At 35.5% G+C, this 27000-nt stretch overlaps 4 protein-coding genes across 4 annotated transcripts in view; 3 read left to right on the top strand and 1 right to left on the bottom strand.

Annotated features, from left to right (window-relative positions):
• Nucleotides 1-385: 385 nt before the first annotated feature.
• On the top strand, nt 386-4918 carry LOC105226310 (kelch-like protein 17). The gene is made up of 9 exons (XM_049459453.1): nt 386-1833; nt 1918-1976; nt 2099-2272; nt 2338-2695; nt 2772-3152; nt 3225-3526; nt 3880-4093; nt 4495-4578; nt 4649-4918. Exons 3-9 carry the CDS (start codon nt 2121-2123, stop codon nt 4859-4861), a joined length of 1704 nt encoding a protein of 567 aa, XP_049315410.1. The 5' UTR covers nt 386-1833; nt 1918-1976; nt 2099-2120; the 3' UTR covers nt 4862-4918.
• A 6300-nt stretch (nt 4919-11218) lies between these two features.
• LOC125779048 (kelch-like protein 17) overlaps nt 11219-27000 on the bottom strand; it is an 81703-nt gene continuing 65921 nt past the window's right edge. The window contains exons 2-9 of the mRNA XM_049459463.1: nt 14658-14760; nt 14362-14535; nt 13938-14295; nt 13490-13861; nt 13117-13415; nt 12552-12756; nt 12043-12138; nt 11219-11972 (exon numbers count right to left, since the gene is read on the bottom strand). Coding sequence (XP_049315420.1) covers nt 11760-11972; nt 12043-12138; nt 12552-12756; nt 13117-13415; nt 13490-13861; nt 13938-14295; nt 14362-14513 — 1695 coding nt within the window. The 5' untranslated portion in view covers nt 14514-14535; nt 14658-14760 and the 3' untranslated portion in view covers nt 11219-11759. The remainder of the gene's footprint in view (nt 11973-12042; nt 12139-12551; nt 12757-13116; nt 13416-13489; nt 13862-13937; nt 14296-14361; nt 14536-14657; nt 14761-27000) is intronic.
• The window catches only part of LOC125779053 (kelch-like protein 5), a 293968-nt gene continuing 291748 nt past the window's right edge, over nt 24781-27000 (top strand). Inside the window, exon 1 of the mRNA XM_049459470.1 lies at nt 24781-24961. The gene's annotated coding sequence lies outside the window, so the exon portion shown is untranslated. The remainder of the gene's footprint in view (nt 24962-27000) is intronic.
• Nucleotides 25124-27000, top strand: part of LOC105227330 (kelch-like protein 17) — an 81967-nt gene continuing 80090 nt past the window's right edge. Inside the window, exon 1 of the mRNA XM_049459451.1 lies at nt 25124-25286. The gene's annotated coding sequence lies outside the window, so the exon portion shown is untranslated. The remainder of the gene's footprint in view (nt 25287-27000) is intronic.

Below are 27000 nucleotides of genomic sequence, written 5' to 3'. Positions count from 1 at the left end.
TGTTAGGTCTGCTGATAGGGCAATTGAACGAATAAAACTTTCAAGCCACTTAGGTGGCATAGTGTGTGATCCGAGTTTTAAAAGGAAAAAATAAAATAGTATACATACATATGCATATGGATTGGGTAGGTTTTGACATATGCATATGTATGTATGCATTTTCTTGTGTATATTAAAAATAAGGAAAATTTATAGTTTAGGTCCCTCAAAGACGGAGTCCGCAAAAAATATAATTATTTTTAAATTGCTTTGTTTTGACGTGAATATTACAAATCCGTGAGCGGAAAGTGAATTTTTCAATAGTTTATGTGCAGTGGCTCACCGCCAAAGTGATGACATCACATAAAAAGTATTAAATGAAGTAATGCTACTTCATATCTAATTTCATGGCACGATTCCGATTACTTTGGCGGAGGGGTAAAAAACTGAATTTCCGTATAAATGGGGTATGTGCGGATAGGGGAACTTCTCCAGAGGATAGAGGAATTTTTACGAAAAAGAGGTATTTCAGCGAATTACCTTATTATCACATGGCAGCGCTCCATTTCGTTGTAATTTTTGGTAAACAAATGAGGTTCAAACGAGTGTAAAATGTAATTTTTAAAATAAAGATTTTTAGGTAAAAAAACTGCTAAAAGTGAAAAATGTAGATTTATTTAAAAATTATAGTGCAATTTAATTAATTTGAAGTGAAAAATGTGAGCAAAGTGTGTTTAATGTGGTAAAATAGCTTGTTGAAATGTTCGAATTTTGGGAATTTTTGAACTTTCAGGTCGAATATCTCGTAAACTAAGTGTTTGCGGTACCTAGAATTGTTAATTGAGGTAATGCACCGCGACCTAGGGTCTATTGTGCCCTCCACGGTACCTATAACCCCATATATTTTTTAATCGGGAGGACTTCCTCTTTCCAACGGTACCTTCAAATCGCGGCGCCAAAGAAATCGGAATTGTGCCAATTTCTTTTTCCAAAACTCAGAAAAACCACTTAACAGCGGCTGATATACACATTTAGTTTATGCTTTAAAAAATCAGCTTTTGTAGTTATTTTATTTAATCAATAACAAAGGTAATAGCAGTTCAATTCAATTGCACCTCACAGCGAAAATGATGCAGTAACAAACCCAAAAATATACTTTTGAAGGGCATAGTCAAAATTTTAGTTTGAGTAACACCTTGTGAGATACCTCTTACTATCTATAACTGCGTTCATACGTTTCAGAATGGATTCCACCGGATTCTTTGTGTAGCTAGATGCAATTTTGTTTCATTCCATTTTAAAGCGGTTTTATTTCGAATCTATCAATCCAAAACTGACCACAGATTCATTCTCAATTCCACTCAAATCAGGAAACAGTGTTGGTGTTTGTACTAAGTGCGGACAGTTTCAAATAAGCCAGCTTTGCTCGGGATTTGTGTTTCGGATCATGATCTTCATAGTACCGAATTTGCTCCACTTTGTGGCAAATTTTGTTTCAAAATGTCCAGAAACACACTGTTGATCATAAAACTATCGGTAAATTCCAAATTCTCGCGTACAGAAAATGACCACGTTTCTATTATGTATACGTTGCTTCGTAGATTTTGCGGTTGTACCTCAGCATTTGCTTTTCTCCATACATAGGCTGTTTCCATCCGATCTAAACAAGTTGAACTCTCATCTACAAAAATTGTCGGTATTCCAGAAGCTTTCATTCTTATATGTTCTTCGACTTTTAGCATTTATGTGTGGTTTATTTCGGGCTGTGTGGCCATTGAAATCAGCTTCCCTGAACACTTCTTATGGTTTATAAAGAGCCGATATCTTTTTATTCGTCTGTGAGCTTACATTTCGGTATACGAACATGTTTTTACTTATTAATTGTAAAAAATAAATAATTTTTGCGTTTTTTTTTTTAATTATGATAACTACAAATAGAAAACTGCAGTTAGCATATTACCAGACACGGACGTCAACGCGCCACCAAAGTTGCCAAGGTAAGATGACAGTCGTTGATCGGGTGTAGATTTAGTGTACACCAAACAACTTGGAAGAAAACTTCCAGGTGCATTTACTTATTTGAAATATTTTAATCAATATTGTAATTTTTGTATTACAGAAGGAAAGTTAAATAACTAGTAATGGCCACGAGTTCTTCCCAAGCACTTGCTCTTCAGAGAAACTCCAGTGAGCAGAACCATTTCATAGAGAAATTAATGACGAAAATATTTAACTTCTACGACGAGCAGTCTCTGATCGATGTGACATTTAAAGTTTCAAACCCAACGGCTCTGTAAGTATTACTTTGTCCTCAGCTTACATAAAATTATGTAGATTAATAATTATATTTTTTTTCAGTGTACCCGCGCATCGTTTGATACTCGCAGCAGCGAGTCCTGACTTCGAGAACCTTTTCAATGGCAATCAAAGCACTAATCCAGTCATCGAGATAAATGATATCGATAGCGATATTTTTGAGCATCTAATAATCTTTTGTTACACCGGACAGGCCCTCATTACCGTTAACAATCTCGCTGCCATGCTAAATGCGGCTATCGTTTTACAATTGAACGATGCCAAAAACCATATTGTGGACTATCTCATGGCACATATCGATGAATACACTTTGCAGGGCGCTTATACGCTGGAGCGTGAAATGAAATGTGAACTTCTTACGCAGAAAATAATCGAATACGAGACACAGCATTTCATGGTGGTGAGTCTAAATATACACGTAATGTCTCACAATAACGGTACTTGTGTAATTTAAATATTGTTTCTAATAATACTAGGTCAGCCGAAGCGATGAGTTTTTGAATTTTGATGTAGAAAAACTGCAACGTATCCTGGTATCTGACAATTTGAATATAACCCGTGAGGAAGATGCCTTCGATGCCATACAACGCTGGTACAATTACGATGTTCCTGCGCGTCAAGAGCAACTGCCACTTTTAATAGCTTGTCTCCGGCTTAACCAATTCAATGTGAATTTTCTGATGACATATATACAGCCGTTGCCTGGATGTGAGCTACTGGCCTTCAAGGCGTTATCGTGGATCAGAGAACCTACAACACGGCCAATGATAAATATGCGATTTACAGAACCACGTGGGGTCAGTGCTACAAATTGTGGTGAGAAAACAATCCTAGCGCTTTGCTCAGATCCCTCAGAGGTAAAAACACACTGTGGCTTATATTCAAAACTGATAATCTTACATTAATGTACTTAAATATTTTTGGAATAGGTGAATCCCAAGCTGCTGCAATATAACAAAACTGAGGATAAGTGGCAGGAATATGCGAGTATAAACATCGATTACGAACTATATAGAACTATTTTAAAGGATGATAATTTATTATTTATTGGCGGTTTTAAAAATCGTGCCCCATATAACATCGCCCGCAGCTGGAATATACGAAATAAAACATGGCAAAATTTACCCGCCATGATCCAAGCACGATGGGGGCACTGTGTTGTCGAATTAGATAATAAAATCTACGCGATTTGTGGTTTTGATGGTAATAATTATCTGTCGTCGGTGGAAAGGTGAATACATATAAATCTGTAATGAATAACCTAACGATGGCGATTGTGAGCTTTAACAATTTCAGCTTAACTTTAAGCTTAACGGTGAAAGCACTTTAGACTAGATGTGTTAGGGTAGTATGGATAATAAACAAAATAAGGTACTTCGGCATGAAAGAGGAAGGGAATTCTGTGAAATGTTATGATCTGATTGAAGCTGACTTTAGAAAACTCTAACACTTTGACATTGTCAACGACTTCTTTTGAATAATTCTAAGATTTTTTTAACAGGCTATGCAACGTGGCGAAATGTCACTTTGACGCTTCAGTTTATATAAATGCATTCTTTTTTCAGTGCTTTTGTTTGTTTCCAGATATACGACATCCGATGGTTGGAAGTTCGTGAACAGCTTAATTATTGGACGATATGACGCAGGTGCAGTGACATTAAATGGTAAAATTTATATAATGGGCGGTTATAAGGGCCTTGGGCCATTAAATCAATTAAAATCCGTCGAATGCTACAATCCGGATTCAAATACTTGGACTTCTTGTACGGATATGACAAAAAGTCACAGTTCACCTGGTGTAAGTTAGATTAAAATATAATTATTTATATTAGTAGAAAGTTCATCAAGCCTTGATTTGGTGGAATGAGAAGGAGTCGAAGAACGGTATATCACAAAGTTACTTAAGTGTTTAAATATTAACATTCACCTTCTTGGATTTCTTTTACTATAGACGGATGTACGGAATTCGTATTCTGTCCAGAGTTTTCAAATTTATTTGTGAAATGCTTATAAGAAGAGATTCCATTTGATTTCACCGTTGCAAGCCTACCCTAAAGTTTCCAAAACAAGCAAAAGTAACCCCGCTTCAATAAAAATGACCGAAATTTTCTAATAGAAAATAGTCACTGATTTATTTAGTCGCCCTCTTAACTCTATTAAAATTAAATAAAACGTTTATTGTTACTTTTTATATTACAGGTTGCTGCACATAAAGGTCACATTTATGTTGTAAGCCTTAACGGTGTTGAACGGTACGATCCTCAGCAAGGCATATGGTCACAGGTACATATATTGCGTTGATTTTCGCCGATCGCTTTTGGTCAAACTGAATATTCTTGAAAACATTTCGCAGATTTGCTCTTTGAAAGTAAGTTCTGGTTGGGTGACTTGCGTATCACTAGACAATAAACTATGGGCTATTGGTGGCAAGTCTAAATCTGCTGACAAGTCATGTGTATCAGTCTTTGATGAAGAAAATTCCTGTTGGGTAGAAAGGTGCTCATTACCCAGAAGTGATGTGCGTAACTGTTTTGTTGTGCCTGAATCCTTGCTGTCGTCGATGTGAATAAATAATGTAATTATTGTTCCGTTTATCGATTTAACAACTTCGTTTAAAATAAATTATCTTTTAAAAATAATATAAAACTTCACCAATGTCATACAAAAATAATTATTTTGAAATCGGGGGATGGTGCTAAACGCGCTTGAACTGAAAGTTAGGAATCCGTAATATGAGACACATTCTAAAACCGGTTGAATCCACCAGTTTGACGACCACTGGTGTAATAAATATGTATTTGCATAGATATGTATATTTGTACTAGAAATGCTCTTTAATTTACCAAAAAATATGTAAGAGAGCAAGAAGGAACAGCTCTCTTAAGAGCGTGGTGGTGGACACAGAAATTAAGAGTGCTCTTACAACAATTACAGTTGTCATAATAAAAGAAAGGTGAAAAAAAACATTAAATAAAAATAAAAGCAATCGAATTATTTTTAAATTTTTATGTAGAATTGAACGCAGTCATCTAGAACTGCACATAAAAAATAAAGCTCAGAGCTTAGCGGAACACTGAAGATTCACAAGAACATAGTATTATAGTTTTGATCACCTATCGGTTATGCGTATCACTTAAAACTAAGCGAGATAGAAAAACAGTTATATAGTATATAAGAGGTGAGTATAACGAGGTTGACTGGCTGTCTGTCCGTCCCTCCGATCAAGCGGTGACTTGAGTAAAAATTGAGATAGCTCGATGAAACTTGGTATGTGGGTTAATTAGTACAACAAAATTCGAGTTCGTAGATGGGCATAAACGGATCACTGCCACGCCCACAAATGGCCATTAACCGAAAACATATAAAGTTCCATAACTATGCACTAAATTAATGTATAAAGCTGTAATTTGTAGAGAGGATCCCAGTAGCAAATTACATCTCCTAGACCACTTAAGCTACTACAACCAAATTTGCTGAGTACAAATCTACGACTAATGTCTTTAGTGTGTGCCACCTAATGACTAAAACTTGTTTAAATTCAATAAAAACTATTTAAGCCTAGCTCTAGGCTCTATCTCTAGTTGTAGTTGACTTTTGATCGAAAATTTCGGTTGTATGTAACGGAAATTAAGGGATAATCCTTCTCATGTAATTGTATGTTTGTATGTCAAAAATGGGTTTAATCGGACCAATACTTCCCTTAGCCGACATACATATACTTAAAATAAAGATTTTCGAACTTCGGGTTGACATCGGCCAATATATGGAAATAAGGAAGCGTGTTTTATTCAGAACAGTGTACAAGTATGTTTGAGCCTGAAATAAATAAATTTTTACGAAAACTTGACCTAGCTTCTATATAACTAATACCTGAATTTTCGAACATTCGGCTGACTTTACTCTTTATGATTGGTTTTACACTTTATAGTATTTCCCTGTCCTTAGTTCTTCCTTACTTGTTCGTACTTATGTTGGAGGAAGTTGATGTGGACGATCTTTTGGACTGCGCAACATGTCATACAGTGAACGGAAGAATCAATTTATTGGAGCAAACTTTTATTGAGCGCATTATCTTGCGTCGTAATACTATGGCGTGGCCTGCTTTTGTGGGGTTATAATAAGATGCTTATCTACGCAGATAACCCCAGGATGTTAGACACTTTGAAAGAGAATATGTAAAGCATTATTGCTGATGAATTGTCCCAATTATGGCAAAATTGTAAAAACAAGAAAATTGAGCTTCTCGACTGGAATTTATTCGATCACGCGGCGACGCGGTCACTTGTTCGATATAATTTTTGAAACAAAATATCTTTCTTAATTATGAAATACAGCTCAACTCTTGGTTATAATATTAAATTGTATGGGCTGTATCTATTTTGAAAACCACTTTTTGAAAAGACACTCTCTACAATATAAATTTTTAGGAATGCCTGAGATGCTTGTTCTTTCCAAATTGCGACAGTAAACCTATACGTGAAATTTTTGTGTATTCAAGTTCTTATAACGGGTGATTTTTTTGAGGTTAGGATTTTCATGCATTAGTATTTGACAGATCACGTGGGATTTCAGACATGGTGTCAAAGAGAAAGATGCTCAGTATGCTTTGACATTTCATCATGAATAGACTTACTAACGAGCAACGCTTGCAAATCATTGAATTTTATTACCAAAATCAGTGTTCGGTTTTTTTTTTTTTTTCGGACAAATTTTGTTCAGCGGTGAGGCTCATTTCTGGTTGAATGGCTACGTAAATAAGCAAAATTGCCGCATTTGGGGTGAAGAGCAACCAGAAGCCGTTCAAGAACTGCCCATGCATCCCGAAAAATGCACTGTTTGGTGTGGTTTATACGCTGGTGGAATCATTGGACCGTATTTTTTCAAAGATGCTGTTGGACGCAACGTTACGGTGAATGGCGATCGCTATCGTTCGATGCTAACAAACTTTTTGTTGCCAAAAATGGAAGAACTGAACTTGGTTGACATGTGGTTTCAACAAGATGGCGCTACATGCCACACAGCTCGCGATTCTATGGCCATTTTGAGGGAAAACTTCGGACAACAATTCATCTCAAGAAATGGACCCGTAAGTTGGCCACCAAGATCATGCGATTTAACGCCTTTAGACTATTTTTTGTGGGGCTACGTCAAGTCTAAAGTCTACAGAAATAAGCCAGCAACTATTCCAGCTTTGGAAGACAACATTTCCGAAGAAATTCGGGCTATTCCGGCCGAAATGCTCGAAAAAGTTGCCCAAAATTGGACTTTCCGAATGGACCACCTAAGACGCAGCCGCGGTCAACATTTAAATGAAATTATCTTCAAAAAGTAAATGTCATGAACCAATCTAACGTTTCAAATAAAGAACCGATGAGATTTTGCAAATTTTATGCGTTTTTTTTTTTTAAAAAAAGTTATCAAGCTCTTAAAAAATCACCCTTTATATTTTTGCTAAGTGATAGCGAATTTCTTCCACGGATGTCGTCTTCGTTCATTCTATTCGAGTATAAAGCAAAATTCAATTTGCACCCACTGAAATGTTCTATGTTTTACGTAAATAGATGACGTGTGATGGTATCGAGTTGAAATTTATGGCTTGTGGTAAATTGAAGGCACATGAAAAGCTGAAAACCCGATTTAACTTATTTTCAAGTCATGACAGATGTATGTGTATTTGTACATATGTGTATGTATATTACTTGTTCGGGGTATAAAAAATAAATACCCTTGCAACAACGAAAAGAGGCTATTTATTAGAAAGTTTAAACCATCAATGTGCTAAAATCTTTCTCGCCAGTGTATAATTCCTCGGCAGCCAAGTAGAAAAGATTCACCCCTTTCAATCACTGCTCACTCACTTAACATTTCTACAATTATTAGGAAATTCTCGGACGTGCGAAGTCACCGTTGCAAGCAAATTGACGGATGAATGTGAAGCCGAAAATTGATCTATAGAAACGTGCAAATAGGGAGAGCAGTCACTTATGATATTATTGTGTTGGTGAATTGAAGCAAGGAAAGTTAAATGTGAGAAAAGAACACATTTTATGGAACTAGATTAAGAAGCGATACTATTCCGACGAAAACTTTCTTTACGATTATATTATTTCAATAAAATAATACTAAAGTAGTTTTAAGAGTTTCCACTTGCGATGCTATTCCGTGATATCATGAGGCGTAAGCAAACGCATTTTAAAAGATTTCAAATTCAGAGACGGAGACAGCTGACACACAGCAATGGCACTTAACATGCGTGACTATCCGACTTTTATGCCTTGCATCTCACGATGTGTCACAAATTACTGAATTTACATGGCTTTAAGCGAAGCATGCAAAGGGGGTTGGAGGCCCTGCTACTTCTGAATAAAATTAGTTTAATTGCTCTTTATTTATTTAAGTAAAATAAAATAGTGCAAATGCAATAGAAAAAATTTCTCTGACTATTCATTTCCACTAACTCGAAATTGCAGTACTTGGCAACTTTACCAAAATAAATATCAACACCATAAAATTTGCTGCTATAAAGTGCATCCGACCTTGTAACATCTTAGGTATATCCTATCTTTTGCTCACAATAAAAAGTAGCTTAGCAATACCATACATTTTACCATCGAATATTTTTATATGTGTGTTTAATGCCAAAAAATTAAACTAGAAACTTTTGAAATAATATAATCGAATTGGGTTGTTATTGGTTGTATCTTTGCATACAATCATTTACGAATAAGTGTTACACATATATGCTCTCAAACACAATTGTATTTTTATGAATTATTCCTAACCTAAGAGTAGATGGAGAGATCGTAAGAGAATTTAAAACAAAATTTTGTTTCACGTTCTGATGTATGTAGATGTGCCAACACTTGAAACCGAATTGTACAAGTAACGGGTGATTTTTTTGAGGTTAGGATTTTCATGCATTAGTATTTGACAGATCACGTGGGATTTCAGACATGGTGTCAAAGAGAAAGATGCTCAGTATGCTTTGACATTTCATCATGAATAGACTTACTAACGAGCAACGCTTGCAAATCATTGAATTTTATTACCAAAATCAGTGTTCGGTTTTTTTTTTTTTTTTTGGACAAATTTTGTTCAGCGATGAGGCTCATTTCTGGTTGAATGGCTACGTAAATAAGCAAAATTGCCGCATTTGGGGTGAAGAGCAACCAGAAGCCGTTCAAGAACTGCCCATGCATCCCGAAAAATGCACTGTTTGGTGTGGTTTGTACGCTGGTGGAATCATTGGACCGTATTTTTTCAAAGATGCTGTTGGACGCAACGTTACGGTGAATGGCGATCGCTATCGTTCGATGCTAACAAACTTTTTGTTGCCAAAAATGGAAGAACTGAACTTGGTTGACATGTGGTTTCAACAAGATGGCGCTACATGCCACACAGCTCGCGATTCTATGGCCATTTTGAGGGAAAACTTCGGACAACAATTCATCTCAAGAAATGGACCCGTAAGTTGGCCACCAAGATCATGCGATTTAACGCCTTTAGACTATTTTTTGTGGGGCTACGTCAAGTCTAAAGTCTACAGAAATAAGCCAGCAACTATTCCAGCTTTGGAAGACAACATTTCCGAAGAAATTCGGGCTATTCCGGCCGAAATGCTCGAAAAAGTTGCCCAAAATTGGACTTTCCGAATGGACCACCTAAGACGCAGCCGCGGTCAACATTTAAATGAAATTATCTTCAAAAAGTAAATGTCATGAACCAATCTAACGTTTCAAATAAAGAACCGATGAGATTTTGCAAATTTTATGCGTTTTTTTTTTTTTTAAAGTTATCAAGCTCTTAAAAAATCACCCTATATGAGAAGGATTATCCCTTCATTTCAATTATATATACATAACACTCAGCAACATTTTCGATCAAAAGTCAACTACAGGTACCGGGGTCTAAACATTCGGTACCTAAAGGCTTAAACAATTTTTTATTGGATTTAAATAATTTTTGTCATAGGGCACACACTAAAGATCCCGTTATATTAATTTCTTTTTGATTTATGTACTGGAAACTGAAAGAATTAAGTGGAATTTTAATTGTGCTATATGGAAAGTAGGCGTGGTTATTCATCGATTTCGTGCATTTTCACAATGTAACATATGATTGTAAGTAGAATGCCACATACTAAACTTTGTCGAAATCGGTTGGTCGGGTCCCGAGATATAGGAATTTATCAAAAAGTGGGCGGTGCCACGCCCATCGTACAATTTTCGCACCAATAAAGACCTTTCATACCATCCCGGTGGCAAATTTTTACGTTTCTGACGCATTTAGTTATTGATTTATCACGCTCTTAATAGCTTTGAACTGTACCGTTATATGGGGAGTGAGCGGGCTAATCCTCCGATTTCATCCATTTTCACACTGTCGGTAGAAGTTCTCATAAGATTTATACTCAGCAAATTTGGTTGTAGTAGCTTAAATGGTTTAGGAGATTTATATTAAAATTGTTAGAGGGCGGGGCCAGGTCCACTTTTTCAAAAAAAAATTTCCCACAAATGCCCCTAGCCACTGCGATCCTCTTTGCCAAATTACAGCTTTATATCTTAATTTAGTGCTTTGTTATAGAACTTTATTTGTTATGTTCGGTTAATGGCGATTTGAGGGCGTGGTAGTGGTCCGACTACGCCCATCTCCTTTTTTTTGTACTTTGGAACCTGAATATCAAGTTTCAACATTTTTTCAGAAGTTACAGCTTGCACGGACGGACGGATGGACAGACAGGCAGTCACGCGGATTTTAGCTTTTCTCGTCATGCTGCAGCAACTCGTTGCAAAATTAATAACACCAATTAAATAATCACAAAAACAAAAAATTTCATAAATATAATTAAGAAAATGAAACTAAATAATAAAAGTAAAAAACAGAAAGAAAACAATAAAAAAATATGAAAAATTAAAAAAGACAATTGTAATTGAAAACAAGATTTACTTTCTCTTTATTTATTTGAAACCAGACATTATTTTTAGCTTTATAATTGCTATTTTCGTGAATCTTCTGTGTTCCGCTGAGTTCTGAGCTTTATTTTCTCTTTTTTGTGCTGTTCTAAGTAATTGTCTTCAATTCTACATAAAAATCTAGAAATATTTCTATTACTTTTATTTTCATTTAATGTTATTTTTTCACTTTTCTATTATTATCGCAACTGTGATTGTTATTAAAGCACTCTTAAGCTGCTCCTCTCTTACTCTCTTTCATATTTTTCGTTAATATGCAAATACATATTTATTCTACCAGTGGTCTTCAAACTGGTGGATTCAACCGATTTTAGAATTGGTCTCATATTACGAATTCTTAACATTCAGTTCAAGTACGCTTAGCACCATTCCTTGATTCCAAAATAATTATTTTTGTATGACAATAGTGAAGTTTTATATTATTTTTATAAAATAATTTATTTTAAAAGAATTTGTTAAATCCAAAATCGGAATAATAAGTACATTACTTATTCACATCGACGACAGTAAGGATTCAGGCACAACAAAACCGTTATACACATCACTTTTAGGTAATGAGCACCTTTCTACCCAACAGAAATTTTCTTCATCAAAGACTGATACACATGAGTTGTCAGCAGAATTAGACTCGCCACCAATAGCCCATAGTTCATTGTTTAGCGATACGCAAGTCATCAAACCATCACCAACTTCCAAAGAGCAAATCTGCGAAATGTTTTCAAGAATATTCAGTTTGACCTAAAGCAATTGGCGTAAATCAACTCCATATATGTACCTGTGACCACGTGTTTTGCTGAGGATCGTAACGTTCAGCACCGCTACGGCTTAAAACATAAATGTGACCTTTATGTGCTGCTGCCTGTGCTGCTACCTGTAATATAAAAAGTAGCAATTAACAGTTATTTAATTTTATAAGAGTTAAGAGGGCGACTAAATAAATCAGTGGCTATTTTCAATTAGACAATTTCGGTCATTTTTATTGAAGCGGAATTACTTTTGCTGGTTTTGAAAACATTGGGGAAGGCTGCAACGGTGAAATCAAATGGAATCTCTTATTACAGCTGTAGTACGCATTTCACAAATAAACTTGGAAATCCTAGACGGAATAAAATTCCGATTACGTTCATTGGTCTACAGTAAAAGAAAACCCAGGAAGCGAATGTTAATATTTAAACACTTAGGTAAAGCCGTCATATACCGTTCTTCGACTCTTCCTCATTGTACCAAATCACGACTTGATGAACGTTCTACTAATATTAATAATTATATTCTAATCTAACTTACACCAGGTGAACTGTGACATATTTTCATATCCGCGCAAAAAGTCCAAGTATTCGAATCCGGATTGTAGCATTCGACGGATTTTAGTTGCTCATAGCCTTTATAACCGCCCATTGCGTAAATTTTACCATTTAATGTCACTGCACTGGCGTTATATCGTTCAACAATTAAGCTGTTCACCAACTTCCAACCACCGGAAGTCGTATATCTGGAAACAAACAAAAAGCAATGAAAAAGAATGTATGTATTTATATCAATAACCTGAAGCGTCAAAAGTGACATTTCACCACGTTGCATAGTCTGTTAAAAAAACTTAGATTTATTCTAAATTAGTCGTTGGCAATGTCAAAGTGTTAGAGTTTTCTAAAGTCAGATTCAATCAGATCATAACATTTCACTGAATTCACTCCTTTTTTATGGCGAAGAACCTTATTTTGTTTACCACCCATACTACCTTAACACATCTAGTCTAACGTTCTATCACCGTTAAGCTTAAGGTTAACTTGAAATTGTTAAAGCTCAAAATCGCCATCGTTAGGTAATTCGTTACAGATTTTTATGTATTCACCTTTCCACCGACGACAAAGCTCTACCCTCACAACCACCAATCGCGTAGATTTTCTCATCTAATTCGACAACGCAGTGTTCGCTTCTTGCTTGGATCATACCGGGTAAATTTTGCCATGTCTTATTTCGTATATTCCAGCTGCGGACGATGTTAAATGTGGCACCCCTTTTCCAACCGCCAATAAATAATAAATTATCGTCCTTCAAAATAGTTCTGTACCATTCGTAATCGATTTTTATACTCGCATATTCCTCCCACTTATCCTCAGTTTTGTTGTATTGCTGCAGCTTGGGATTCAGCTATTCCAAAAATATTGTAAGTACATTAATTTAATATTTTCATTTTGGAATAAAAGCCACAAGTGTGTGTTTACCTCCGAGCAAAGCGCTAGGATTGTTTTCTCACCACAATTTGTAGCACTGACACCACGTGGTTCTGTAAATCGCATATTTGTCATTGGCCGTACTGTAGGCTCTCTGATCCACGATATCGCCTTGAAGGCCAGTAGCTCACATCCAGGTAACGGCTGTATGTGTGTCATAAGAAAGTCCACATTGAATTGGGTAAGCCGCAGACAAGCTATTAAAAGTGGCAGATGCTCTTGACGCGCAGGAACATCGTAATTGTACCAGCGTTGTATGGCATCGAAGGCATCTTCCTCACGGGTTATATTCAAATTGTCAGATACCAGAATACTTTGCAATTTTCCTACATCAAAATTCAAAAACTCATCGCTTCGGCTGATCTAGTATTATTAGAAACAAAATTTAAATTACACAGGTACCGTTATTGTGAGACATTACGTGTATATTTAGACTCACCTCCATGAAATTCTTGGTCTCGTATTCGATGATGTTCTGCTTAAGATGTTCACATTTCATTTCACGCTCCAGCGTATAAGCGCCCCGCAAAGTGTATTCATCGATATGTGCCATGAGATAGTCTACAATACTGCTTATGGCATCGTCCAATTGTAAAACGATAGCCGCATTTAGCATGGCAGCGACATTGTTAACGGTAATGAGGGCCTGTCCGGTGTAACAAAAGGTTATTAGATGCTCAAAAATATCGCTATCGATATCATTTATCTCGATGACTGGATTAGTGCCTTGATTGCCATTGAAAAGGTTCTCGAAGTAAGGACTCGCTGCTGCGAGTATCAAACGATGCGCGGGTACACTGAAAAAAAATTTTAAACATTAATCTGTATAGTTTTATGTTAGCTGAGGACAAAGTAATACTTACAGAGCCGTTGGATTTGAAACTTTAAATGTCACATCGATCAGAGACTGCTCGTCGTAGAAGTTAAATATTTTCTTCATTAATTTCTCCATGAAACGGTTCTGCTCACTGGAGTTCCTCTGAAGAGCAAGTGTTTGGGAAGAACTCGTGGCCATTTCTAGTTACTTAACTTTCCTTCTGTAATAAAAAAATTACAATATTGATTAAAATATTTCAAATAAGTAAAAGCACCTGGAAGTTTTCTTCCAAGTAGTCTGGTGTACACTAAATCTGCGTCCGATCAACGACTGTCATCTTACCTTGGCAACTTTAGTGGCGCGTTGAAGTCCGTGTCTGGTATTATGCTAACCGCAGTTTTTTATTTGTAGTTATCGCAGCTTTTAATGGAACGTTCCTGAACCTCTAAAGGTGGAAAGTAAACAAAAAGATGTCTTAGTAACCTTAAGATTTCTCGCTTTTGTATTTAGTTACGCTTTATATGTATGACACCTCTGTAGAAGTGCCATACCTGAAATAGCTCTTTCTCCAATCTACACCCAAAATAACTATTTATTAGTTTTTCGCGTAGAATTCCTTTTCTACACTGGCGGTCTTTGGCCGCGTTTCAAATAATAATAAGTAGTTCTCTTACGTGCGCATGAATTGTAAACACCCCGGCTACGGTTAATTTTTTTTAATAAAAAAAACGCAAAAATTATTTATTCTTTACAATCTTTAAGTAAAAACATGTTCATATACCGAAATGTAAGCTCACAGACGAATAAAAAGAAATCGGCTTTTAATAAAATATTTAATGAAGGTTTTACGTACTCCAACTTTAACTTTAATCAACAAAGTGGAAAGATTTCTTGGAAAAATTCACATCTGGAAACCATAAGAAGTGTTCAGGGAAGCTGATTTCAATGGCCGCACAGCCCGAAATAAACCACACATAAATGCTAAAAGTCGAAGAACGTATAAGAATGAAAGCTTCTGGAATACCGAAAATTTTTGTAGATGAGGGTTCAACTTGTTTGGATCGGATGGAAACAGCCTATGTATGGAGAAAAGCAAATGCTGAGGCACAACCGCAAAATCTACAAAGCAACGTATACATAGTAGAATGACGTGGTCATTTTCTGTACGCGAGAATTTGGAATTTACCGATAGTATTATGATCAACAGTGTGTTTCTGGACATTTTGAAACAAAATTTGCCACAAAGTGGAGCAAATTTAAATATTTCCGACAACTTTCGGTACTATGAAGATCATGATCCGAAACACAAATCCCGAGCAAAGCTGGCTTATTTGAAACTGTCCGCACTTAGTACAAACACAAACACTAGGGTGGGTCGATTCCGGAATTTTTTCGATTCGGTATTTCTAATAGTGCGGAAAAGTTGCCTTAGTACTTCCTGATTCCAATTCAACTTTTTGTTTTGAGATCGGATTGCATCTTCAACCCGAACCTCGGCCTTGAAATTTCGGAAATTCGCCTAAAATCGTGAAATTGTCTACCTAGCACCTGAAATACGCATCTCATGGCAAAATGTATAAAACAAAAGTTATTTGTCACGTCATTTGCTACCGAAATGGTATGTGATCATGGCCGTAGGACGAACCGTTCCCGAGATACGAGCGAAAAGGAGGCGCGCCACAGCACAAGGTCAAAATTGTTGCAGCTCTCAGCTAACCTGTATTGGTCACCCAGAACCCACCGCGTGGAGGTATCTGCTCTTCGGGTTCCTCTCAAGCCCAACCCAACCAATCAACCATATGTCAGGCTTGTTTTAGTCTGATTCTGTGTCAAATTTATTGATAAAATCAGATTTTGTACTAAACTTTGGCACTTGTTGCCTAGATTTCAGTGTAGATCGTATAAAACGATCACGAGATTGGGGGCCAATAGCTTTAGAAGATGCCTCTGTCACCAGTTTGACGATTCTCTCGACTGCCACGGTGTGAGAGGGGAATTCAATAAATTTCCATACCTCTGCAGTGTCTCCCGACAGCCCTTTTATGAGTTCTTCGTTAGAAACTGAACAAAGAACTGGTGGAACAGTCAAGGTAATAGTCTTCCAGTTAATCATATCGTAATAAGTATTAGCTTTGAAATTCAGCTTTGGCACTTTATTACATCTAACTCTTCCATTTATGGTGTCAGACTCTGTTTCTCTAGCTGCCAGAAGACGGTCAAGGGCCAACTTTCTGACTTCTATCCGTTCGTCAGTCATCATACTAAGGAGAATGTTTTCTGGAAGAGCAAAGAAAGCATTCTGTTGAATTGCACATGTTACCTGGATGCATCGACGCTAAATCTGAGGAAAATTGACCGGAAATAACAGCTTCTGATATTTTATAGAGATAAGCTTGGTCTGTGCTAAGTTGGGTCGGATTAATAACCTCAGAAGGTAATTGGCAGGATGGAAAACTTTCAAATTTGACAACAGGCAACTTCTCACAATAAGGGAGCAGTTTACCTATGTCGCCAGAGAATGTATTTGGACTCTTTGAGACACCATCTATGTGTTCGAAAAGAGCACGGAATGGAAGTTCGTTGAAATGTAGAAGACAAACAACCCACTGTAATGGCCTACCTATTCTTTCTTCTAGTTTCCGAATGATTCCACCTTTCCAACCTGTGTTCGTGTTGGTGCCATCAGCACCGACAACTTCTAGATGTTCCACATCAACTGAATTGTCTTGTAAATGTTGCCATATAGCTTGCGTCTCATCCTCAGCTGACCCGGAAGGAGAAGTGGCGTGGCCAAAGTAATGACAACCAGGTTCCGCTATAAGAGAAATATTGTCCTCTTTGACGGTAGTACTTTTCACCTTCACCGCCGCTGACTTGTGTAAGTGTATTGTCTTTGCGGCCGTCAAAATACAGCCCATATACGGAGTCAATACTTTCGGTGTTCTGGAGCTTAACACCAACACTTTTTTTTGCCCGACTAATCTTGCATTTGTCAGTGACAAAGCTAGCCTGATCCTCTGTTATCAAACCTGCTTTTTTGGCATCCAGAAAAGCCGATGAAACAATCAAGGCCGCTGCTCTATCACTTACTCCAATTCTTTGGGCAGCTAAAGCAGTGTGTTGTAATACTAGTGTGTTTTGTTTGGTTTGGTTTGGTTGGGATGGAAGAGAAAATTCATCATCACCATCGTTTTTCGAAGAATCAATGTGCGACGCGCCTACATTGTTGTCGTCTGTATGACAGTCTGGCTGATCTGAATGGTCACGTGTTCTAGCTGATACTTTTCTGGTAAGTCTTGATGTTGAATGACGTTTTGAAAGCTTTTCTTTACGTTCATTTTTCTTTGTAATCTTTTTTGTTTCAGGTAGATCAACACTTCCAATGCGACCAATTCTTGTGGTTCTCTGGTCCAAGAGAAATGGTTGTTCATTGATAGGAACTTTCCTTTCCTTTGGACAAATGAAAGAAGAAAAATAAATGCATTTACAAGCAGCAATGTCAAATAATTTTCCGGCAGAAGAGACAAAGTCGTCTCTTTTAGAGCTCAAACCTATTGGGTTCCTTAAAAACATTTTTCTAAGAGTCAGAAATTTCTTATGGTATGTGGTGAGCATTTGTACAACTCTGGTGTGTGAAACTATCGGAATAGATGACTTTTTGAAAGTATTTTCAACCTTTTTTGCAACTATTTCTGTAACCTCTTTACTCCTAGGTTCATAGTTGTCGCCTCGGAGTCGCCCTATACCAAATCTTTCAAACTGATAACACAAAAGAACATCCTGGTAAGTAGGTAACTGGGACTTAGAGAGATTGTACGGATATATGCCAAACACAGGACATTTCTGTCTAAATTTAAATTTAGATACAGACATTTTGAGTTCTGTGTTTTGTTGAGAGAATATAAGTGATAGCACCTGGCGAAATCAACGACAAGAGTGAAGGAACTCGATGAAAAAATATTTGTGTGGATACCTATCCGAACGTGTCCTTTGGCGTAGGTGAATGAATGTGAGTGATAGCACTCGGCGAAATCAACGTCAAGAAGTGTGGCCGCAAGCCGATTTTCACCTTCGCTGTGGCGCGCCGCCTTTTCGCTCGTATCTCGGGAACGGTTCGTCCTACGGCCATGATCACATACCATTTCGGTAGCAAATGACGTGACAAATAACTTTTGTTTTATACATTTTGCCATGAGATGCGTATTTCAGGTGCTAGGTAGACAATTTCACGATTTTAGGCGAATTTCCGAAATTTCAAGGCCGAGGTTCGGGTTGAAGATGCAATCCGATCTCAAAACAAAAAGTTGCATTGGAATCAGGAAGTACTAAGGCAACTTTTCCGCACTATTGGAAATACCGAATCGAAAAAATTCCGGAATCGACCCACCCTAACAAACACTGTTTCCTGATTTGAGTGGAATTGAGAATGAATCTGTGGTCAGTTTTGGATTGATAGATTCGAAATAAAGCCGCTTTAAAATGGAATGAAACAAAATTGTATCTAGCTACACAAAGAAATTGGTGGAATCCATGCTGAAACGTATGAAAGCAGTTATAGATAGTAAGAGGTATCTCACAAGGTGTTACTCAAACTACAATTTTGATTATGTCCTTCGAAAGTTTATTTTTGGGTTTGTTACTGCATCATTTTCGCTGTGAGGTGCAATTGAATTGAACTGTTATTGCTTTTGTTATTGATTAAATAAAATAACTACAAAATCTAATTTTTTAAAGCATAAACTAAATGTGTATATCAGCCGCTGTTAAGTGGTTTTTCTGAGTTTTGGAAAATTAAATTGGCACAATTCAGATTTCTTTTTTCTTTATATTACAATCATATAAATATTATAATATTATCACACGATTTTACTTATCTGTGTTTTTTTAAATATAAATCACATATTATTCAAATATTCATATATGTATGTATGTGTATGGAAAAGTGTTCACATATTCAATTTTAGCTCGAAAAATCTTTATAGTTTTTTTTATAGTTAATAAAGAAAAAAGAATCACTTGAAAGTACAAACAAAGAAATCGCTGTGAAACACTGAAAAATCCTTCACTTTTGGTTTTTAAGGTGTGGCAAAGCTGGTTTTCCTCGTAAATATAAACACTCTAAGCTTTTCAGCCATAAATTTGGTAAGTGATTTTTAAATTACTAAATTTGGCTGAAAAATTACAAAATAAATGTGAAATGTGAGCTTATTTCAATGCTTAGAGTGTATATTTGAATATATGTACATAGTAAAAAACGTGAAAAAATTTAGTGAAACATAGAGAAATACCACGTGTTCTTAGTGAACTTTTAAACGTGAATATTTTAAAAATATTACTTATTTTTATATTATTTTTGAATATTCCTCCTCTGGAGAAGCTCCCCTATCCGCACATACCCCATTTACACGGAAATTCGGTTTTTTACCCCGCCGGAACCGTGCCACACAAGTAAATGCATACATACATATGTATGTATGTATACTATTTAATTTTTTCCTTTTAAAACTCGGATCACACACTATGACAGCACCACGTAGGTGGCTTGAAAGTTTTATTCGCTCAATTGCCCTATCAGCAGACCTAACAAACAATGCTAAAGTTCCGCAAACAATAATACAAACATTGAAAATTTGTTGTTGTTATGTGATCTGAAATGCTGACTGGCACTTTGTGTCGTACCAGCGCACCAGTTTGATATTTCTATACATGCACATATGTATGTATGTATTATAATTTAATCGTCTTCTTTTCCGTTGTACTTTAATAAAAATGCGTAAATTAATATGGTGCTTACCTCGTTATTGTAATAGTGTTCTGAAGCAAAAGCAATTGAAATTCAGCTTTCCGATATTTCAACACTTATACCAGGAATAATAATCTGTTATGTTCACTTGTCACTACACAACTCGTTAAATAAAGTAAAACTGAGATAAAGAGATCCTCAACTTATTCCAGTGTGAGAGAGCCTCAAAATAAGCGTTTGACAGTTGACTGGACAGAGAAACTAAAAACATATGCTTTATGTTCTCTGGCCCGACATGCTAGCTTGATTGTTCGGTGTACAGTATCTTATAAAAGTATTTAAAATTTTTAAGAGCAAGGAGCTACAGTAGTTGACTTATATGAATGTGACTCAAACGCGCAAATGGCGGTAGAAGGCAATAGAAATCGTTTATCAGTTATGTAATTTTTTATTAATATTCACTGAAATGATTAAACATAAAAATTGATTTCCCACTCATTGCTCAACATGTTGCAGGGTACTGTAGGCATACGGAATTATCTCTGGGTGAACTGTCGCGCTCGCATGAAGTGAACGATCTCTCGGATGTGTCATTCCTATGTGAAAGCAGCGAAGTTCGCTTCATTGGAAAGCTCAAGGCGTGGCTAAAAATGCTTCAGTAGAAATTTAAATGTATGCCGAAGCATTTTGTGCCGTTTCGAGAACTACATAGATATGTTGTTGTTAGTTTTTTATTAATGTTGGTGTCACATGGCTTCGTAGCGAAATTATTTTGACCACAGTTTTGCGATTATAACGCAACACTATCTACGACTATCATTTGAACAAAAGAGCAATTATGTATATGTGAGTTATCTTAATGAAAATAAGAGAGCTTGTTTTACTCATAACAGTATATCTATGTGCCCAAAATAAATAAATTTGAGCGAAAACTTGGCCTAGCAACTAAGTATATAACTAATAGCAGGATTTTCGAACATCCAGCCGGTTTTACGCTATATGATTGCTTTTACACTTTAAAGTACATATTTTCCTGGCTTTGATTTTTGCAAGTTGCAAGAGTATAAAATGTTCGGTTGCACCCGAACTTAGTTCTTCCTTACTTGTTTTTATGTGTTGTTATATACGTATGTATGTATGTATGTTTGCGCATTGTTAACCGCATAATTTTTTTGTTTTTTTGGGTTCTTAAAAATCGTTTGTGCCTGTCACTATAACTCGGAGGACCATATACATACATACATACTCATTTATATTCCACAATTAAATTTTCACTCTTTATTTTTATCTTTTAAAAATTCGATTTTCAGATTCAAATTATAAATTCACTTCTTCCAAAATCTTTACTTTTCTTTCAAGTTTTCCGCAATTCTTTTCACTTGTTTCACTTGACGTGAATCGAAAAAATGTCGTTTTTCGATCGAGTTGATCCTTTTAAGGTCTGCTGGGTGGTGATGGTATGGTGTATTAGATGATGGGTTGTGGATGCAGTTTTATGTGTATTGGTGTGTGGTGTTCTCGTCAGCGGCGTCGTCATGTGTCTATCGCGTTAATGTGGTGCATTGTCGTTCAGTGACGTGTATGGAGGAGGGTGCGTTAACTCTTCTAACCAATACAAGTACACATGTATGTATGTAAATATGAAGAAATCTTTATTTGTTTATTGACATTTAAACACAACTTATCAAAGAAAGTCTCGCTTATCTTGGATATTGCTCCTAGTCACACGGCTGACAACCATTTAATTAAAGCTACAGAGAATGTTAAATTTAGGCAGACAATGTTATTTAACATTTAGCTAAACTGTAACGCATTGATAAGGGCGATACAATTTTCAGAGTTTTCGTGGAAAATATACAATACCAAGTGAAATATGTTTCTCTTAGTTTACATTTTTTGAACAACAGTCAGAATTGAACAAATTTTACAAATAAGTGTTAACATTGTTTAATTATTTTCAATATTAAATCAAATACGTGAAATTATAATTTAAGACGCCAACGAAACAAAGAATTTAACGGAAATTGTCGTGTCAATGATTGCATATTTAGTAAAATTATAAATTTTTATGCTTGATTGGATTTTTGTTTATTTAAATTAAAATTATTATTGTTTTATGTGGATTTGAAGTTGTTATTTGCAGATTTTGAATTGTCATTTTGAATAATGCCACCAAAACGTGATGATATTGGGAGACGTTCGTGTACAGCTTCACAGGTAGCAGTTAGGAGAGCACAGGAAAATGATGTGCTACATTTGCAAAGAGATTTAGTACGTAGAAGATGTTTTGCAAAATAGGACGAGGGTTTTAGAAAATTTGAATCGAGGAGCGTTCAGTTGAGTATTGCAAAGCATTCAAATTCAAAAAGTAAACGCCGGTATTATGTTGTGCTGGTGGAAAAGTGAAACTGTCGGTATTGAACCCACCTCCAGAGACTTTGAGCTCTTTGTTGTTGGGAGTTACACCACAGTCGAAGCATTTTTTGGCGAATAAACAAACATTTCAATCGGAAACATGAGTTATACATTTCATAATGACTTCGTTTGGTGTGACCCATGTCATTCGTGATAACTTCATGCCAACTTTTTAGGTAATTTCGACCTTTTAGGGTAACTGACATCCGTTATGATGAAAGAGATTTATAAGTACTTTGCAAAAACTATGTTCTCCTTTTTGAAAATTCTACACTACAGATTTAAGGCCAGATTTACAATAGAGTAGTCTCATTGCTGTCTTTCCCTGAAGCAAACTATCAATTTTTACAAATTTATTTTGTTGGGAATTCCAATGTTGAAGTTTAACGTCATGCTCTTTCACTTCAAGTGTGAGAAGAGAAATTATTGAACGGCAACAAAATTTTTCCACAATGACAATGAATTGGTTCGATTGTTTCAAACAGCCCGTGATCGTACCCCGTCGGATGATTATAAAATTGTCATTCAAGCTGATACAATTCCTGTTGGGGAGCACGCAAGGCGGTTTAATGCTATTACGGTTGATGAAGTTGCCATTGTTATTGTCGGAGATGAGTTTCAGTCGCTTGATATTGTGTTGCATCGTAGGAATTCGCATTTACATCGTGTTTCTGAAACGCATCGTTGCTATGATGCTTTACAATATCCGATTATATTTTGGCAAGGAGAAGATGTGTATTGTTTTAATCTCAAAATGATAAATCCATCGAATGGTGAGTGAAAACAACATCAAATCTATTGGGAAATATTTTAATTTTATTTTCGTTGGATTGTTTCATTGTATGCTCTGAAAGAAATAAAAAGGTCAGCGCAATGAATTATTACTAATATCGTTTGATGATCCGCCAAAATAAGATTACTCATATTTTGCACTGTCGAACATCTGCCTAAAATATAAATAACTTATGACCTTCAAAATTGCGATTCTTATCACACACAAGAAATAGACACCGGGGTAGCGAACCTGCTCACCGCAATCGACCAAACGATAAGAGACCAAATGATGTATTCTTTAATAAAATTAATTCAAAAATGTATATGTCCTTAGCCTTGTAAATAATTTTATTTTTATAGTCAACTCAAATACAAAAATTTTGTTCACATAAATACATTTTTTTTTTTAATTTTTAATGAGATATTCCATTCATTGGTGTCTTGTTTATTTTCTTTATTACTAAAAATTATAAAAAACATAAAATTTAATAAAATTTGCTCACATTTCAATAAATCCGTCTATTACGATTGGTAGTTTGCGTTCGAATGGTGATTCGAATGAACGGATACGTTTATATTATCGTTTCCGTATGTCATCATGCCAGATTACGATAGAAGCGTTACGATCACGTATGTCATAATACGAAATACAGAGGTCGAATCAATATATCATGATCAGACTAAAAATTTAAGGGTATTAGACACATTTAATTACATTCACTCATCAGCCTGTTCTCACTGCCGTTAGAAAGATAAAAAAAAAAACATCTGTTATTGTCATTCAAGAATTCACATCGCTTAATATTTATCAAAAGAAAAGATTGCCATATAGTATTTTGAAATAAAAGCCGTCTTTTTTTTTAAATATTTTCCATATAATAGAAATAATGGATGCCGTTTTTCATTTGTTAAGTCGATTTTCAGGTAAAATTAAAATCATTGCTTTCAAAAAATTTGTTTGTTTACATTTTTTCCCTTTGTAGTGTCAAAATCAGCTGTGATAATGTAACAGATTTCCAATGCTGACAAGTAGATGGCGCAAAATCAGACTCGCACAGAGAGATTTAGCGTGGATCAGTTTCAAATCATTTCAATGAAGTGATCTTTAATAGATTATAGATAATTCTATTTGGACTTTTAATATATGGCAAAACTACTTAAATTTTTATGATTTTATGGTATATTAAAACAACTAACTTTTGATCTTTCAATACTAAATAAGATGAATTAAGCCTGTTAGTTCTCAATTAATAAATGCTTTTAATCATTTGTAATTGAAAATTAATTCGACTATGCATAAAATTACAAAACGTTTCATGAAATATATTTAAATTTCACATTTTATTGGATCTTCATTGTTTTAAATTTTTATTAGCGATCTTGAACGACGGCAACAAATTCCTTCGTTTACATATACATATTTTTGGTATAATTTCAATCTGGTCGTTCCAGTCATTCCAATTGCAAAACGTCAAAACCTACCCAATCCAGTCAACTGTCAAACGCTTATTTTCAGGCGCTCTCACACTGGAATAAGTTGGGCATCCCATTATCCCTGAATTTGGGGATCTCTTTATCTCAGTTTAACTTTATTTAACGAGTTGTGTAGTGACAAGTGTACTTAGCAGAGATTATTATTCCTGGTATAAGTGTTGAAATATCGGAAAGCTGAATTTCTATTGCTTTTGCTTCTGAACACTATTACAATAACGAGGTAAGCACCATATTAATTTACGCATTTTTATTAAAGTACAACAAAAAGAAGACTTCTTTAGGCGATTAAATTATATTACTTACATATGTATGTGCATGTATAGTCAGCATTTCAGATCACATAACAACAACAAATTTTCAATGTTTGTATTATTGCTTGCAGAACTTTAGCCGGTGACGCATTGTGTGTTAGGTCTGCTGATAGGGCAATTGAGCGAATAAAACTTTCAAGCTACCTACTTATGTACGTGGTGCTGCCATAGTGTGTGATCCGAGTTTTAAAAGGAAAAAATAAAATAGTATACATACATATGCATATGGATTGGGTAGGTTTCGACATATGCATGCATTACTTGTGTATATTAAAAATAAGGAAAATTTATAGTTTAGGTCCCTCAAAGACGGAGTCCGCAAAAAATATAATTATTTTTAAATTGTTTTGTTTTGACGTGAATATTACAAATCCGTGAGCGGAAAGTGAAATTTTCAATAGTTTATGTGCAGTGGCTCACCGCCAAAGTGATGACATCACATAAAAAGTATTAAATGAAGTAATGCTACTTCATATCTAATTTCATGGCACGATTCCGACTACTTTGGCGGAGGGGTAAAAAATTGAATTTCCGTATAAATGGGGTATGTGCGGATAGGGGAGCTTCTCCAGAGGATAGAGAAATTTTTACGAAAAAGAGGTATTTCAGCGAATTAGCTTATTATCACATGGCAGCGCTCCATTTCGTTGTAATTTTTGGTAAACAAATGAGGTTCAAACGAGTGTAAACTGTAATTTTTAAAATAAAGATTTTTTAGGTAAAAAAAAAACTGCTAAAGGTGAAAAATGTAGATTTATTTAAAAATTTATAGTGTAATTTAATTCATTTGAAGTGAAAAATGTGAGCAAAGTGTGTTTAATGTGGTAAAATAGCTTGTTGAAATGTTCGAATTTTGGGAATTTTTGTACTTTAAGGTCGAATATCTCGTAAACAAAGCGTTTGCGGTACTATATATTTTTTAATTGGGGGGACTTCCTCTTTCCAACGGTATCTTCAAATCGCGGCGCCAAAGAAATCGAAATTGTGCCAATTTCTTTTTCCAAAACTCAGAAAAACCACTTAACAGCGGCTGATATACACATTTAGTTTATGCTTTAAAAAATTAGATTTTGTAGTTATTTTATTTAATCAATAACAAAAGTAATAGCAGTTCAATTCAATTGCACCTCACAGCGAAAATAACGCAGTAACAAACCCAAAAATACACTTTTGAAGGACATAATCAAAATTTTAGTTTGAGTAACACCTTGTGAGATACCTCTTACTATCTATAACTGCGTTCATACGTTTCGGCTTGGATTCCACCAATTTCTTTGTGTAGTTAGGGGCAATTTTGTTTCATTCCATTTTAAAGCGGCTTTATTTCGAATCTATCAATCCAAAACTGACCACAGATTCATTCTCAATTCCACTCAAATCAGGAAACAGTGTTGGTGTTTGTACTAAGTGCGGACAGTTTCAAATAAGCCAGCTTTGCTCGGGGTTTGTGTTTCGGAACATGATCTTCATAGTACCGAAAGTTGTCGGAAATATTTAAATTTGCTCCACTTTGTAGCAAATTTTATTTCAAAATGTCCAGAAACACACTGTTGATCATAATACCATCGGTAAATTCCAAATTCTCGCGTCCAGAAAATGGCCACACCATTCTACTATGTATACGTTGCTTCGTAGATTTTGCGGATGTACCTCAGCATTTGCTTGTCTCCATACATAGGCTGTTTCCATCCGATCTAAACAAGTTGAACTGTCATCTACAAAAATTTTCGGTATTCCAGAAGCTTTCATTCTTATATGTTCTTCGACTTTTAGCATTTATGTGTGGTTTATTTCGGGCTGTGTGGCCATTGAAATCAGCTTCCCTGAACACTTCTTATGGTTTATAAAGAGCCGATATCTTTTTATTCGTCTGTGAGCTTACATTTCGGTATACGAACATGTTTTTACTTAAAAATTGTAAAGAATAAATAATTTTTGCGTTTTTTTT

The sequence above is a fragment of the Bactrocera dorsalis genome, chromosome 5, assembly GCF_023373825.1.
Source record: "Bactrocera dorsalis isolate Fly_Bdor chromosome 5, ASM2337382v1, whole genome shotgun sequence".
Taxonomy (NCBI): domain Eukaryota; kingdom Metazoa; phylum Arthropoda; class Insecta; order Diptera; family Tephritidae; genus Bactrocera; species Bactrocera dorsalis.
The sequence above is the reverse complement of the archived record's forward strand: the minus strand, read 5'-3'. Positions and strand labels throughout refer to the sequence as shown.

Excerpts from the sequence above, each read along its gene's own strand:
- LOC105226310 (XM_049459453.1), top strand. The coding sequence starts at position 2,121 with ATGGCCACGAGTTCTTCCCAAGCACTTGCTCTTCAGAGAAACTCCAGT. Across the intron at positions 2,273-2,337 it reads GTTTCAAACCCAACGGCTCT|TGTACCCGCGCATCGTTTGA; the intron begins GTAAGTATTACT and ends ATTTTTTTTCAG. Across the intron at positions 4,094-4,494 it reads AAAGTCACAGTTCACCTGGT|GTTGCTGCACATAAAGGTCA; the intron begins GTAAGTTAGATT and ends TTTATATTACAG.